The following is a 16,000-nucleotide window of genomic DNA, read 5'->3' as shown; positions in this document are numbered from 1 at the left end:
TCATAAACGGAGTCAAACAAATACATGGCCTCACAGAGCGATGGGCTCCCAGTGGCAGGAGCGCTGACTCGGCAGGCTGATTTCACCTCCGGACCGAGTGTGTGTGTGCCTGTTGCTCCTCCCAGAGGTCGACAAGGTCATGACACACATGGGAGACTTTCAACACTAGAGCTGAAACAAGTACCGACAGAAAATGAATCGGTTATATTTTTGATTTTTCCATTTGCCACTTATGAAATACAAATGCCAGATGTGTAATTGCAGTAAGTAAAAATCCTAAATATTTGTGTATTCCAGCTCCAATAAGATCCTCAGGTTGTCAGGACTGAACAAAAATGAGAACCCAAACGCATGACTCACGAGTTAAACTTAATTCTTTTAATAAGAAAAGTAATAACTTAAATTCACAGACAAAAGGAAGTAACAAGGAAAAGTATCCACTGAAATTCACTATGAAAACCAAGAACAAAAGTAGCAACAGAAAACTCTTAACAAGGAATAACGAGAACAAAAGGCAAGACAAAAGTATCAAAGAAACATGAGACAAACTATGACAAAACAAAGCAGCAAAGGAAATACAAAACCTGAAGTGACTTGACTTTATGAAACTTGACTTAACGTGGCGTGACATGAAGCATGGACGAACTGGCACAGGACAAAGGGAAACACGGACTATATACACACACCAGGTAATGGGGAACAGGTGGAAACAATCAGGGTGTGGCAGACAATCAGACTAGTGGGAAACACACAAGGGTTAAGGCAAGTGACCTGACACAAGAGGAGAGTGGGATTTCAAAATAAAACAGGAAGTCACGAGACAAGACACAAGAACAAAACCTAACAAAACAACACATAATTTCTAAGACATGACAGGTTGCTAAAATTGTCTTAATTTCCTCCGTTTATAAAGTTAATGCTTTGAGGGTTTTTTTTTTTTTTTGGCTCCTGTGTAATTATGTCTGACACTTCTGACAAAGAATTAAAGATTAAAATTAAACCGTGACAGTCGGCAGTAAAAATGATTAGCGGCAGACCTCGAAAATAGATTTGTACTCATGTAGACGCTGGCATTATGAAAACAGGAGAAAAAGGCAGAATTGAAATGTAGGAATAAATAGATAAATGTTTATTGTTAATTAAAAAAAGGCTTGACAGCAGCAATCAGCATTTCCAAATAAAGGTAGCAAAAAGCATTATTATTATTTTTGATCAGCTCATCAATTAATTGAGTAATTGTCTCTGCACTAGTGGAAGTCATTTAACGTGAAGCTATTCAAACTGGTGTTACAGTCACGCTGTGCGTGTGTGTGTGTGTGTGTGTGTGTGTGTGTGTAGCGGGGTGCTGAGGTCCACCTGGTGCCGTGGGATCAGGACTTGCTGAGTCTGGACTACGACGGCCTCTTCATCTCCAACGGGCCCGGAGACCCGTCTCTGGCCCAGACGCTCATCCACAACGTCCGCAAGGTACGACCCAGCACCTTTATCAGCGATCGATTGATTTGGGTTTTTCAATAGCCAATAGTGATGCCGATATATAGAGAGCAGTTTCCCCTCAGTTTTCACTTCCTCAGCTCCACCTGTCCAGTCTCATGCAGTTCAGCTCAGCAGCTCGGCCATAAATTCTACCTTTTAACAAAGTTTATAATATTCAGTTTGTGCCGACATTGTGGAGAATGTGTCACTTTAATTCTGTGTTTAAATGGGAACAACTATTGGGAGATTTTTTACAACACCACCCAAAGGTTGCTCAGAAAAACCATCACCAACATTTCATACAATCATCTCGTTAATACCAGCCATATTCCTATCAGAAAAATTTGTACTTACCTTAACACTCACCTGAAATGCTGATTTGCGTAAGGAAATCATTATTTGTCCCCAAAAAAGTCTTAAATTTAGTTAAACTCTCTCTTAAAAAGGTCTTAAAAACCATTGTAGTTAACGCTCCAAAACCTGTGGACGCCCTGGTCATGGTGTTACAGGTTAAACATTCGTTTGCAGCTGTGTTTCACCGGACAGATGTTTTTGTCATGTGAACTCGGCACAGTAAAAACAGGCCAAGCAGTGCGGGTTTTTACACATTTACACATTTAAGCAGAAAGAAATTCAAGTAAAAAATGAATGACTTCAAGGGAGTATTACTATTTTTACTTTTTTTCTGTCAAGGATGTCACGCTCCATACTGCACAGCCCGGTTGATATTTCTTTTTTTGTGTGTGTTGTGGTGTGAAGGTGCTGGAGAGTGATCGTCCCCAGCCGGTGTTTGGGATCTGCATGGGGAACCAGATCACTGCTCTGGCTGCAGGGGCCAAGTCGTACAAACTGCCCATGGGAAACAGGTGAACTCTTATTTCTGCTGTAGAGGAGCTTGGAAACCGTGTTTATTAGTAGTTACATAGTAATTAGTTACAGTGCGTTTCAAGCCAGCCCAGTGCTGAATGTGAAAGAGCGCCAAGCTTTAAACACGTTGCAACTAAACAGCCACAGAACCAAGCATATGTTCATGTTCATTTTGGGTTTGGATAGCTTTCATGTGCTGGCAAATAAATTACTTTTTTGTGCATTATACGCTTCCCAAACGTTTCTATTTCATACACTCTGACCCAGTGGGAACCTTTTTTTTTCCCACACTGCCTTTATACCTGGACTGTTAGACACACAGGCAGACCCTGAAAGGCTTAAAGGAAAACTGCAATAAAATCCCCTTCTCCTGACTTCCCCAGGCTGAGACAGGATGTTGGATATTATTCTCTCCTCTGAACATCCAGTGGTTCAGTTCCTATGGGTAGCATTTCCTGTTAGCTTAGCATAAACACTTGAATTCTATGGGAGTTATTAGCCTGGCTCCATCACAGTGAGGTGACTGTTTTTCTGTAAATGGTTTAGCATGACAGTCGGTGAAGGCGTCACACAGGAGCAGCCGGCAGGACCTGTTTGCCCTCACTGGGCTGCATGTTTCCTCCTGTTCAGTTTCCCCGTTTCCTCCTGAGAGAGCGTCTGAATGTGAGTGTCAGTCATGTCTGTGGTTGTCTAGAGGCCAGAACCAGCCGGTGCTGAACGTGACGAGCGGCCAGGCCTTCATCACGGCGCAGAACCACGGCTACGGCATCGACAGCGAGTCTCTGCCTCCGGGATGGAGCCCGCTGTTCGTCAACGCCAACGATGGAACCAACGAGGTTCATTTCACTCTGCACCAACATCCTGTCAGATGTTACGATGTTCAAAACACGATGAGCTATCTGAAGGTTTTTCCTATAAAATGCACAGAAAAAAGTAAGATTCATTATGTTCATTCATTATATATAATATTCAGGGTTCCCACTGGTCATGGCTTTTTTGGGAAAATTGTGGAATTTTTAAAATACAAAGAGAAGTAAGGGATTTAAAAAAAAATTCTTGACAAGTCAGTAAATGAAATTGAAATTTTGTCAGCTTTTAATTAAAAAAAATCAATAACTAGTTATACACCAAGCGTAATATTTATTTTCCATTATGTTCACTTTGATTTAATAAAGCCTCTGAATCTGACGTGCGTTTTAAAGTTTTGGTCAAGGATGAAAACATCACGTTATGTTGGTCGTCGAAATTCAAAAGTTTTGTCATGGAAACTTGAATTAACAAAGAGAGGAAACTCTGACTGTTAGGGAGGTTTTTAGAAGTCTTTAAGCCTGAGCTTGCAAAATAATTTGATTTAAAAAGAATCGGCTCATTCGTGGTTTTGTAAATAATGACTGACGCATTACAGGAACTGTTTTTCTCCCCAGAATAGAGCTGGAACATTTGAAAATCCTTCATTTGTCGTCTGTTTTCCTCATATCACGTGTGCGTGTTTTGCAGGGCATCATGCACAACACCAAGCCTGTCTTCACGGCCCAGTTCCATCCCGAGGCCAAAGGTGGTCCCACGGACACAGAGGTAACCCTCCCCTCTAAATAATGGAGGAGGCGACTGAAATGCATGGTCCCTGTGATTCTCCTGGTCTGGGTTTCATGCATGCCGACGATTTGGGGAGAGGTTTTCTGCTGGCTATCTGCAGCGGTGACTCTCTGGCTTTATTTTGCTCCTTGTTTGTTTATAAGTGAGCAAAAATGATCCAAAATCCAAATCCAATGATGAGAACCTCACTTACTTAGAAATTAAGTTGGCTGTTGAACTTTCGAAGCCACTGTGGCCAAGAAAATCCCTTGAAACGGTGTTTTAGATTTGAGTTTCCTCTTTGTTTCTGCAGTTCCTCTTCGATACCTTCATATCCCTGATGAAGAATGGGAAAAACGGCAGCATCGTGTCAGTCATGCCGAAGAAACCCGACATCCCTCCCAGAGCGCAGGTCAGTCGCTGCTGTGCCGCTGCTTCAGCACAGAGGTTCCCAAAATGTGGTCTGGGGTCCCTCAGGGGGTCTCAGGGCGTCCGTAGCACAAGGACAAATAGATTTATTTCACTTTACGACGTTCCCTCAGAGTTAGAGCAACAAGAGAATGGTTGGTTCATGGTTTTTAGAGATCCTACTTTGAGTATCATCGTCTCATGTGCATTTTTTCTGGTTTTGACATTTAATAATAATAATAAATGCCTCTCAGATGGGGGTCTGTGGTCTGCTGTGGAACTGTTTTGGGAGGAACATAAAAAATTCAGGGAAACCCCGGTTCAGCTATCCAGCCTCAACCACAAGGCAGGCTTTCCACTTACCACAGGATTTCTGTAATTTGATCACTACAGTGGGGATGTCAGTGAATCTAACAAATGTGCCACTTTACCACAAAACACCCGAATGTATTAAACACCTTGTTTTTCACGAGGTGGTTTTGATCTGGTTTCTTTTCCCGCACAGAAAGGTTATTTGTAATGGGAACCAGTTCTGCTTCAGTTACAGGAGGGAATGGGTTTAAAATCTTTTTTTTTTTTTTTGGATTGTGGAATTGCCCCAGCCTGGCCATGGAAATCTCAGGGAAACTGAATCACTTAGTTATATGCCTTAGAGGACGTTTCGCCCCTTATCACTGGTTGGTCTAACTAAGACTAACCAGTCTAACCATTCTAGTCTAGTGAACAGGATGAACTGATGAAGCCATTTATATATAACTAAGTCCAGTTGACCTGATTCAGTTTCCGTGAGATGCCGATGACCTGGTCGAATGAGAAAATGCAGACTTGGAAATTCAAGAAACTGTCCAATATGGCTGCAGGGGAAACACTGACAAAATCACTCAAACATTAATAGAATCTAAGACTCTGTCTTATTGGCAACGAAGCTTCTTAGTTATTAGCATTTTTATTGACTCTCTCATTATAGTAGCAGACATGGGACTTTTTTCTAGTTAGGTTCCTTGGCAAATTGTTAAAGAAACATCACCGCAGAGGACGTCCTGAAGAAGAATCTGAAAACTTTGGTCGCATTGTAACGTAACTCAGAACAGGTTTATAATGAGGAACATTCCTAATATAGACAGTGTGAGTTGCAGGGTGTGTGTGTGTGTGTGTGTGTGTGTGTGTGTGTTTGCTCCCTGACTGTCTCCCATGGCTGCAGGTGTCAAAGGTCCTGGTTCTGGGCTCCGGCGGTCTTTCCATCGGCCAGGCCGGAGAGTTCGACTACTCTGGGTCTCAGGCCGTCAAAGCCATGAAGGTAAGAGCGGACGCGAGGCTCTCTCCGCACAATATCATCGTTTTTATTGTTTCACAGGTGTTGAAACAACGCAGCTCTGAAGCCAACAGCATCTGTGTTATTATTAACCTCATCTTGAAGGGAATATCCCAAATAACGTAATACCGCGACACCGAGAAAACACCATTTTGTCTTGCCGGAGAGACGTGGGATCTGGGTATCAGACAAATAAAGCTTTATTTAAGCCGTATTTTATTAGAATTCACCGCAACAGTAAAAACAGATAATCATCAGAGGAGGAGAGGAGTTATGCTGTCACTTCTTCTTCCCTCCCTGGTGCAATTTCTAATATGTGGCTGAAATGATTTCTCTAACTTTTAAGGTCCTGGAATGCATAGAAATATTGGAAATACAATTATTAGAGGTCTTTCTTCAGCGTGCAGTGACAGGTTTATTAGCGCTGCATGTTCACTTTTAGATTAACTCAGGACAGGGTTATGAGTACAGTATGCAAAGTGTTTTTTTTTTGTCCATTGTGTTTGCTTTACTAGACACAATTGGACTTGGTGTTCCTTAATTAATTTTCTGCAGTCCTTTTTTTTTTTTTAATACTGCCCGCCTGCAGCTTCAATGCTTTCAGTGCCTGTGCTTAATGAGAAATAGTCTGGTTTTAACTGCTTTGATGGAGTTTTTTGTGCTTTAATTGCACTTAATTTCAGTTTCAGGTAGCATTAAAGCAGCGTTGCAAGAAAATTGACATTTTCAAACTTGCAGGTGTCACTGTAAGACCGCATGTGGTAACACTCTGTGATTAGTCATACCTGAATGTTGGCTCGGTCAGGGGAAAGTGTAAGGTTTGGTCGTGACATTGCAGCCTCACTGAGTGGGATAAAAGGTCAAACAGACGCTCTGCGGCCACTTTGTCAGACACATTGGAAACTTGTAAGCAAGAACCTTGGTGTAAAAAAAAAAACTTCACTACAGTCCAGTTTTGTGATCCGAAGACTGCAGATTCAGATTCTACTGTCAGCAGAAGAAGCCAGCTTGGTTTTCTGCTGCCTGACGTGAAGCCGTGCGGGCTGAGCTGCTCTCACTGTTGCACTGAGATGTTCTGCTCTACCTGCAGCTAACCACCAGTTTTGCAGTCGACTAGTCATTGATCATTAAAATGATTTGTCAACAACTCAGTTTAGTTTAGTTTAGTTTAGTTTGTTTATTTCAGACATGTCAAAAAACAAGATTACTATGCATTAATAAAAAAAACAAAAAACAAAATATATATATACATACATACATACATACACATATATAGATAGATAGATAGAGAAAAAAAAAAAAATAATAATTAAATTACAAGGCAGACCTAACCAAAATACATAGAACCCCATTAACATGTCTGAAAAGGAGTGGGAGGAAGTAAAACTTATCTGATCCCACCCCCTCTTAATAATCCATCCAAAAAAACACTATATCATATCACCACCTGTTGTTATCGCAGAACACTAAACGCATACACACAATAACACATGGGCATGCATCTCACACACAGACATATAACATACATACCTTGAATACAACACAGATACCTGAATGATAAACTAAAAAAAAACCCATCAACCAAGCAGACAAACAAAACAAACATTAAGAAATGAAAATAAATAAGTACTACACCCACTGATATTCAAACACCCTCCTCAATTCTGTACCTTCAGATAATTAATTGCACAGTTACTCAGTGGCTCTTATTTAGCTCTTGTCTAGCATTTACATTTTTTTGCAGGCTCTTCTAAGCGTGTGCTAATTAGCAATAAAGATAATATATGTGACTTCTTTATTCAAAAATATGTCTTTTATTAAACTATTAAAAGTTTTTGTCCGGTTAAAATTAAAGGCAGATACAATAATAATAATAATAATAATAATAATAATAATACATTTTATTTGTAACGCACTTTACATTTAACAATCTCAAAGTGCTACAGAGGAGAAAGAAGAAAGATTAAAGGATCAATAAAATGTTAAAAGGATTAAGAGAACAATAAAGTATTAAAAGGAGAATTGGGCAGACACTCACAAAAGGCCTTTTTAAATAAGTAAGTTTTTAGAGTTCTTTTAAAATCATTTGTAGATTGTTGGGCTCTCATGTGGTCAGGGAGGGCGTTCCACAGCCTACAGTGCAAATAATTAAAAAAAATTGGTTTGTATGTAAGAAATCCTTTTAGGATACGGTGGTTTTGCATCAGCCGCTGTCATTTTTCCTACATTTTGTGTTCACCTGTTGCTCCCCTGTCGCTGTTTGGCCTCCTGACTCTCAGCAAAGATAGTGATGATGCAAGATGGCTCACTCCCCCCTGAGGAACTCAGCTCCGGAAAACAATGTCAGGACTGCGGTCAGCATGAAAAACACGCGTCGTGATGTAACCGACTCATTAGCCACAGTTAAATTGGTCGGCAACTAAATTTGACATCTTGTCAGGTACAAACACTTTACCTTACAGGCCTTTTAAAAGAAAAAGCTGTGGTTAAATTTGACATCGATTTTGTCGACAGTGTCGTCTGTCCTGTGTCATCAAAAAGGAGTTTTCGCCCACAGCTCTACAGTTAACTGGGCGTTTATTGTTAAATGGATAATTCTGGTCTAGGGATGGAAAACCGAGTTAAAAACAACAACAAAAAAAGAACTGTTCAACACACGACACACCGGTAGAAAGCGCCACAGTCCAGCACTCAAACACAGAACTAGCTGAATCCAAAAAGTGATTAAACCTCCGTCCTCTCACCACAGCAGCACTCACCCAGAGCGTTTTCGGCTTTAGGTGATTTTTGCTGTGAGTCTGGCCAAGAGCGAGCAGAATAACTGAAGACTCTTGAGCTTAATTGAATTTTGACCTCAGGGGAAGATAAGAAAAACAAAAACCTGTGACTATAAAACACAATGTTCTCAGCTTTAGAAAACAAAAATGAGAATACGTAATCGGGAAGCAGCCTCATAATGGCCTCATAGTAGCAGTATAACTTCTATAATGACCCCTGTGCTCCATAATACCCTGTATATAAAGTACACTCAGAGGAGAAATGTGAATGTGCATATCAAAAAGTCCTTAAAGGTACGGGTGACGAGTTTCTGTGTGGCTGCAAAAGAATAAAAAATGACTGAAGTGCCTCATTTCTAAGGCGGTGGTGACAGAGGCTTTTGCTGTTTGACCCGTGTCTGTTCCCGTTACGGCCGTGCTCCTTTGGTTTAAATATGAGGCGACGCGAGAGGAGGAAATTTTATCCGACGACCTCACGTAACACGGGTCGACTGAAAGAGGTGAATATTTAAGAAGCGAGACAGACGAGGGGGAATTAACGTTTGGGAGGTCGTCATTAATCATTCAGTCTCACCGTGCCTCACGTTTATCTGGGAGTCAGCTGGTAACAGTTGATGCTCGCGCCGCAGGAGGAGAACCTGAAGACGGTGCTGATGAACCCCAACATCGCCTCGGTCCAGACCAACGAGGTGGGCACCAAGCAGGCCGACTCCGTCTACTTCCTGCCCGTCACGCCGCAGTTTGTCACCGAGGTCATCAAGGCCGAGCGGCCGGACGGCATCCTGCTGTCCATGGGAGGACAGACCGCACTCAACTGTGGTGAGACGTGTGTGTGAGTGTGTGTGCGTGTGCAAAATATTCACCAATTCATTGATGAATCATTTAGGTGCAGTTTGCTGGACACAGATTAAATTAAAACAGGATTAGAACAGAATAGTTATTCGTGGCCTAAACAGTGACTTCCCAAAACACAGCTTAACTAAAGATCAGTTTCTTCTGGACCATCATTACATTTAAAGAGATTTAATCCAACACGTCCATGTTTTTCTTGTTTTTGAGAAGTGGTCGATGCTTTTGCTCACATAAACGTGATGCACATTACTTACGCAGGAATTTTTCCAGAGGAGAAAGCTCACAGCAGTTTAGAAATGCAGATGTTAAAGCTTTAATTAACTGGTTAAAAGTTGAATCACTGTTGTACAATATCAGTCTGCGATAGAGAATATCTTCATGATTATTTATTTATACAGAGGTGTTGTGGATTATTGCTTTAATTTCAAAATCTGGTGACGCTCATCAAACAGGGACTGGGTTTGAAAAAGGTCAAGATTGTGTGGAAGCAGTAATCTGAAATTAAACACTTGATTTAAAGCTTCATTGACCTCAGGAGCGACGCTGTGCTGTGACCTGGAGGTCATATCATTTCGGAAGGTTTCTGTCCATGACCCAGAAAGTGAATCAGAGTTTAAAATGGCATTTCAGTCCAAACTGATGTCGTCAAATGTCTTCCTCAGTCTGAGCCACAAAAAACCCAAAGTATTAATTGAATAAAGGCATGAACAGAGAAAAGGAAGACAGTCTTAGCATCTTAATGATCTCAGTGAACCTGGAATCAGCTGATACCTGATAAACGACTAAAACAATCAGTTTACAAAAATGTAATTGATGAACTGCTTGTTGATTGACTAAGTGACTAATAGTTTCAACACTAACTGTATAAAGCATATAGGAAGTGCGTCTCTTAGATCTGACTACATGTTTTCTGACTTATTTACTAATATTTTTGAGTGTTTTCATAGTAAGTTTGGATTGAAAAATGTGTTTGCTCTTGTTTTTTGTACTTTTTTTGTAAACACAAGCTGATATCTTCTCTAAAACTAGATGGTAGATGGCCTCCTCTTCAGTAATTAGTGTTTATGCTGCAAGGCTGCATTAACGGGGCCTTTTAGCACTTTTAGCTGTAGACACTCTGATATTTATTTAACTACAGAATGAGCTGTGCTGACACTGACATCACACGTTCACCTCCACAGCCGTGCTTCAGGACACAATCTGATCTGTTCCCGCCTCAGCCCAAAAATAAGATTTCACACATTTCCCTGAAACGATGAGAACAGCCAGAACATCATAAACCATATTTCAAATAAACTGCAAAAAAGCTTTAACTTCAGGCTTCAGAAGCTGACGTTTACAGACGTATAGAGCGCGCTGCAGAGTTTTTAATTTGCCTCTAATGAACGCCCACGTGGCTCAGTTCCCTTGTTGTGCTGTAAAATCCCTCAGCTAGAACGACATGCATGGAGTCCAGTGGTGGAATGAGCACTGGACGTTGCTACTCAAGTTAAGCATTGCTACTGCGATGAAGTAAAAGTACGACTGAAAAAAAAAAATCTACTTAAAGTTCCTCATTTGAAATGTACTCGCAGTGAAAGTTACTGAGTTACTTTGTAGAAGCAGTAACTCTGTTAGAGGTCGTTTTTGCCCATAAAATTCAAACAGGACGAGAGCATTGAGTCGAAACTAGAGTAGGAAATTTCAGAAAAGTGCAAAGTGTCTGAAATGTACTTGAAATTAAAATGACTAATTCAAAAAGTGCACAAAATGCTGCTTAATTACAGTAAAATGAGGCAGTGTAATTAGTTACTTCCACCGCTGAGGGAGGAGTCACAGTTTTAAAGTGTTTTCAGCCAACCCATGTGTGTGTGTGTGTGTGTGTGTGTGTGTGTGTGTGTGTGTGTGTTCAGGAGTGGAGCTGTTCAGGAGTGGCGTGCTGCAGCAGTACGGCGTGAAGGTGCTGGGGACGCCCGTGGAGTCCATCATGGCCACCGAGGACAGACAGCTGTTCGCCGACAAGCTGATGGAGATCAACGAGAAGATCGCCCCCAGCATCGCCGTGGAGACGGTAAGACGGATAACGGGGACTGGAGACGACATTCCCTGTGACTCATGGATAACAGGGAATACAAACAAGCAGCACTCACACTCGTAACCACACTCCCTCTGTGGACTGATGGGGATTTTTAAAGGCCGATACAGGAACGATAGCTTTGGGTAGAAAAAGCTGATAACTGATTATTCAGCCAACAACACTACCAGCCATCTTTGACTTTATTAGAAACTGATAACTGTTGAACTGAACATCAAAGTTAAAGTTATAAATGCCTAAAAATACACATAAATAAATCTGGAATTGAAAATCAAACTGTAAAAAAAAAAAAAAAAAATCTAGGATGTGAAGCTCTTTTTTAAAAATTTTTTTATTTATTTATTTATTTATTATTTTTTTTTTAGCATTTTTCCCCTTTAAAGTTAGTAATTCCCGTTGAGATATTGTAATAGAGTTAATCTACAGTGTTGAGCTTTACAAGAGGAATAATTTCACCGTATTAATTTGGACTTTTTTAAGTGAATTGCTGTTATGAGATTGTTTCATGGCTGCAAATATGTTGCTCTGATGCATTCTTATCTCTCCTCCTATCATTGCATTTTGTCGGCTTCTATAAATCGGAATATAACTATATATTTTTTTAGTGCATACATTTAGAATTGTGTGTTTTCAATTGGCATTTTATTGATATAGTTCATATTTGTTGTTCTTGGTGGTGCTGATTCTCTGATACTGAGTTGTTGTTGCTGTTTTTTTTTTAATGAATTTGCTGATAGCTGATGTTTTGTGCCAGTATTCAATAACATTAGGAATCAGGATGCAGAAAAATAAAAAAATAATAACTTTGCTGAGTTTTATTCAGGAATTCAGAATTCAGAATGACTTTATTGTCCCCAGGGGAAATTTGTCGTGGACTCCAGTACCTCAGCTGCGAGTACAGTACATCACACTCAAAACAACAATGAAAATACAGAAAGAAAAGAAAAAAAAAACAAAAAACAAACAAACAAAAAAAAAACACAAGACATAACGAGTCCGTGCCTGACTTCGCACAAGTCATTATATTGCATCGCCCCACTTGTGCTTAAAAAGTGCATGAGTCCTTAGCACTGCAAATACACTTGTTGAGCCTGAGATACATTAAAATAAATATGATTATAAGAGATAGCACCTAACTTATAGCTGGTAATTTATTCAAAAGTGCTATGGAAATAGGGAGGAAGGAGAGCGTATATCGATTGTATTTATATCTACTTGCTCTATAACGTCTCCCTGAAGGAAGTACTTCATATTCAGGGTACAAGACATGAAAATGGCACTCTTACGTTTGCCTGTTGAAAGGAAATGTGTGATTTCCACCAACCCGCGGCTCGTTGTGCTGCTTTGTCGTCTGTTAGAAGCCGTCAGACTGTGTGTGTTTTCGGGCCAACACGTGGAGCGCTAACGCCTGTGTGTCTCTTCAGGTGTCGGACGCCCTGAAGGCGGCGGAGCAGATCGGCTACCCGGTGATGCTGCGGTCGGCGTACGCGCTGGGAGGCCTCGGCTCCGGCCTGTGCGCCAACAAGGAGAAGCTGGAGGAAACCGCCCGCAAGGTTGGAGTTGATGGTGCAGGGCGAGGGCGGCGCTCAGGGGGTCAGATGGACTCTGAGGGAACACGGGGGGGAGTTCTTCATAAAAGTCAGTGACAGGATTAACGACGCCGTAGTGGAGATCTTCCCTGTTCATAAACGGAGATTATCACTTCAGTTTTAGCTGCACTGACTCCTTCCCCTCATTCTAAGTGATTCATAAAAGCTACACACCGCGATGCTAAAAAAAAAAAAATACCACTTGCTCTGTCAGGGTTTTCTACCTCCAGCTTACGATTGCCTCGTTCAGGAAAAGTTTACAGTCGCCCTCCGCCCAGAAATGTGTTTTCCTTACGTTAGTGCCCCCTAAAATGTGTGACCTTTACTGACTTCTATCTGAGCAAAGTTTGTCACTAGAGGCGTTTGCACACTCCTCTACTGAAGGTGGAGGTGTGTGTGTGTGTGTGTGTGTGTGTGTGTGACTGTGCTGCTGCTGGACTGCTGGTCTTCACATCAACAATATTAGTGTAACCAGAGATTCACTGGATTATTTTTTTTTTCATGGTTAGATTAAGAAATACGGCACAGTTTTCAGGACGCTTGCAGGACGGGACGGCGTGCGAGCAGGCAGGGAGGTGGGCGGGGATTATTTGCATATTCATAAGTCTAAGAGTCATATTTAAGCAGTTTTAAGGCACTAAGGGATGTTTTTCATGGAACAAATCAGAATCAGAATCAGAATCAGAATCAGAATACTTTATTGATCCCCAGGAGGAAATTACTTTTTGTTACAATAACAACTCCCACTCAAAGTGTAAAGTAAAAAGAGCAATTAGTCAAGAAAAATAAAGAAAGGAATATAAATATAAATGTAAATATATATATAATAAAAAGAAAGAAAAAGTGCAAACATGGACAGGAGTTATTGCACTATAGGTTATTGCACCTAAGTATGGTATTGAATATGGATTATTGCACAGAGGGAATTTGCACAAGAGTTCGTTTAAATCTTCTAAATGTATTGCATTAATGAACAGAGATTCTTTTTAGGCGGTTAATAAATGACTGGAGGGGGAATTTCATAAATATCTCCAACAGATACTGTATGTTTCAGTGTTACTGTCTATTTTCAAATCATTTCTTTGCCTCTCTCATGCTTGTGCACACAGGTGTGGAAGATCAGATGGTATTAAATATGCAGCACCTGAGCCACGTCTGCAGCATGAGTCACCTAAAATTACAGCGATGCCACTGAAAAAAAGTGTGTAGCCGCAGGGGAATCACTCACCTCTGAACGTTATTAGCTCAAAATGAACACTGTCATCGTCTGGTGGCGTGTTTCCTACCGTCCAGCAAAGGGCCTGGATGGACATTTCCTCGCAAAGTGCTGCTTAATTTACAAATATAATAAAGTTTTGTGGTGCTGCTGAGACGCCCTGGCCTACAAATCCTGCTTCCCCGATATGCTCGTGCAGAGCAGACCACAGCAAAGATCACATCGTTTCAGTAGTTTGTTTCAGTGAAAGTGAAAATTATGATGCAAAGATTGTTAACTAATTGCATCATAATTTTTATTCAGCAGATTATCCAGCCCTAATTTCTGCTCAGAAAAGCGAGTAGAAATCTTAAGTTAGTGAATCTTACTGGACAACAAATGAGTGAAAAATGAAAATTTTGGACATTTTGGAGACATAATGATGGATGGTGGATGAACAGCTGCAACCAAAATACTTGAACCTCCAACAAGAAAAAAAAAAATTGCCGTTATTTATCTTTGCCATACCAGACTCTTTTTTTTTTTTTTTTTTTTTTTTGGACACCGGTCAATCTTTTTGGTAGAATAATATTGTGGGAAACTCTTATGTCATTTTTACAGCTGCCTCTCAAACCTGAGGGAAACACCTGTTGACTCTGCTTTGTCCAGTTCAAAAAGCACGAGGAGCGCTTAATTTATCTTGCAAGCAATTTGCTGCTGAAGAAGAGATCAAACGCACCTCAGATACTGGAAGAAAGCATATTCAAACATGTATTTTTCTCACATCTGCTTGTGATTTTTCACTACTCCATGCCGGGGTTAATGTAGACATACAGCTGGTAGAATAGTAATATTGAATGTTTGTGTGTGTGTGTGTGTGTGTGTGTGTGTGTTGCAGGCCCTGGCCATGAGCAGCCAGATCCTGGTGGAGAAGTCTCTGCTGGGCTGGAAGGAGGTGGAGTACGAGGTGGTGAGAGATGTGGCCGACAACTGTGTCACCGTCTGTAACATGGAGAACTTCGACCCGCTGGGAATTCACACCGGTACCGACACACACATCTGATCACATGTTTTTTAGATGATGTTAAATGAACACTCACAGTGGAAAAGTATACAGAATTTTAAAAAACTGAAATTACTGACATGCCGGTTAGAGGTTCTAAATGTTGGTTTTGATTAATTTTCTGATTAATTGCCCCACTTTGCCCTCCTCCAGGCGACTCCATCGTGGTGGCCCCGAGCCAGACCTTGTCCAACGAGGAGTACCACATGCTCCGCGAGACCGCCATCAAAGTGGTTCGCCACCTCGGCATCGTCGGCGAATGCAACATCCAGTACGCCCTGCACCCGTCGTCCCTGGAGTACTGCATCATCGAGGTCAACGCCCGCCTCTCCAGGAGCTCCGCCCTGGCCTCCAAAGCCACGGGGTGAGAGCGGACACGCACCGATACAGCAGGCACTCAGGAATTACAGCGTGTCTGCAGTCCCAGTCACAGTCCAGTCACGATCAACAACAAGAGATTTGTGTCCAGGATAATTGAGCGGTGCAGGGATTTGTTTGAGTTTGAGTCCTGACAAGCAGTTTGACACGTCAGCTGGTGATGCCCTGGAGCTGCACCGCCTCGGTAACAATGACAGAACAAACAGCTTGTTGTGGAGGTTGTCTTACCTTCAAATTAAAACATGCAAGAAAAGGAACAGTAACTCTAAACTGACTGGTAATTTGTATGAGACTGTGTATATTAGCATGTAGGAGTCAAAATGCAGTGTACAGTTGTATTCCTACAGTATTTCAGCACTCAGAATGAGATTTATTGAAGATCCCTGAGGGGAAACTGGGTCAGCTGCAGTTGCTCCAATTCTCTACAGAAAACA

General features: G+C 41.3%; 1 protein-coding gene across 1 annotated transcript in view; it reads left to right on the top strand.

Moving 5' to 3' along the window:
- cps1 (carbamoyl-phosphate synthase 1, mitochondrial) overlaps window positions 1-16,000 on the top strand; it is a 121,764-nt gene that overhangs the window by 5,647 nt on the left and 100,117 nt on the right. Inside the window, exons 8-18 of the mRNA XM_030080764.1 lie at window positions 1,339-1,467; window positions 2,236-2,342; window positions 3,038-3,179; window positions 3,841-3,918; window positions 4,232-4,330; window positions 5,528-5,623; window positions 9,045-9,234; window positions 11,160-11,317; window positions 12,766-12,894; window positions 15,024-15,168; window positions 15,342-15,552. Coding sequence (XP_029936624.1) covers window positions 1,339-1,467; window positions 2,236-2,342; window positions 3,038-3,179; window positions 3,841-3,918; window positions 4,232-4,330; window positions 5,528-5,623; window positions 9,045-9,234; window positions 11,160-11,317; window positions 12,766-12,894; window positions 15,024-15,168; window positions 15,342-15,552 — 1,484 coding nt within the window. The remainder of the gene's footprint in view (window positions 1-1,338; window positions 1,468-2,235; window positions 2,343-3,037; window positions 3,180-3,840; window positions 3,919-4,231; window positions 4,331-5,527; window positions 5,624-9,044; window positions 9,235-11,159; window positions 11,318-12,765; window positions 12,895-15,023; window positions 15,169-15,341; window positions 15,553-16,000) is intronic.

This window comes from Myripristis murdjan, chromosome 21 (genome assembly GCF_902150065.1).
Source record: "Myripristis murdjan chromosome 21, fMyrMur1.1, whole genome shotgun sequence".
Lineage (NCBI taxonomy): Eukaryota > Metazoa > Chordata > Actinopteri > Holocentriformes > Holocentridae > Myripristis > Myripristis murdjan.
This window is presented reverse-complemented; position numbering and strand designations above follow the sequence as displayed.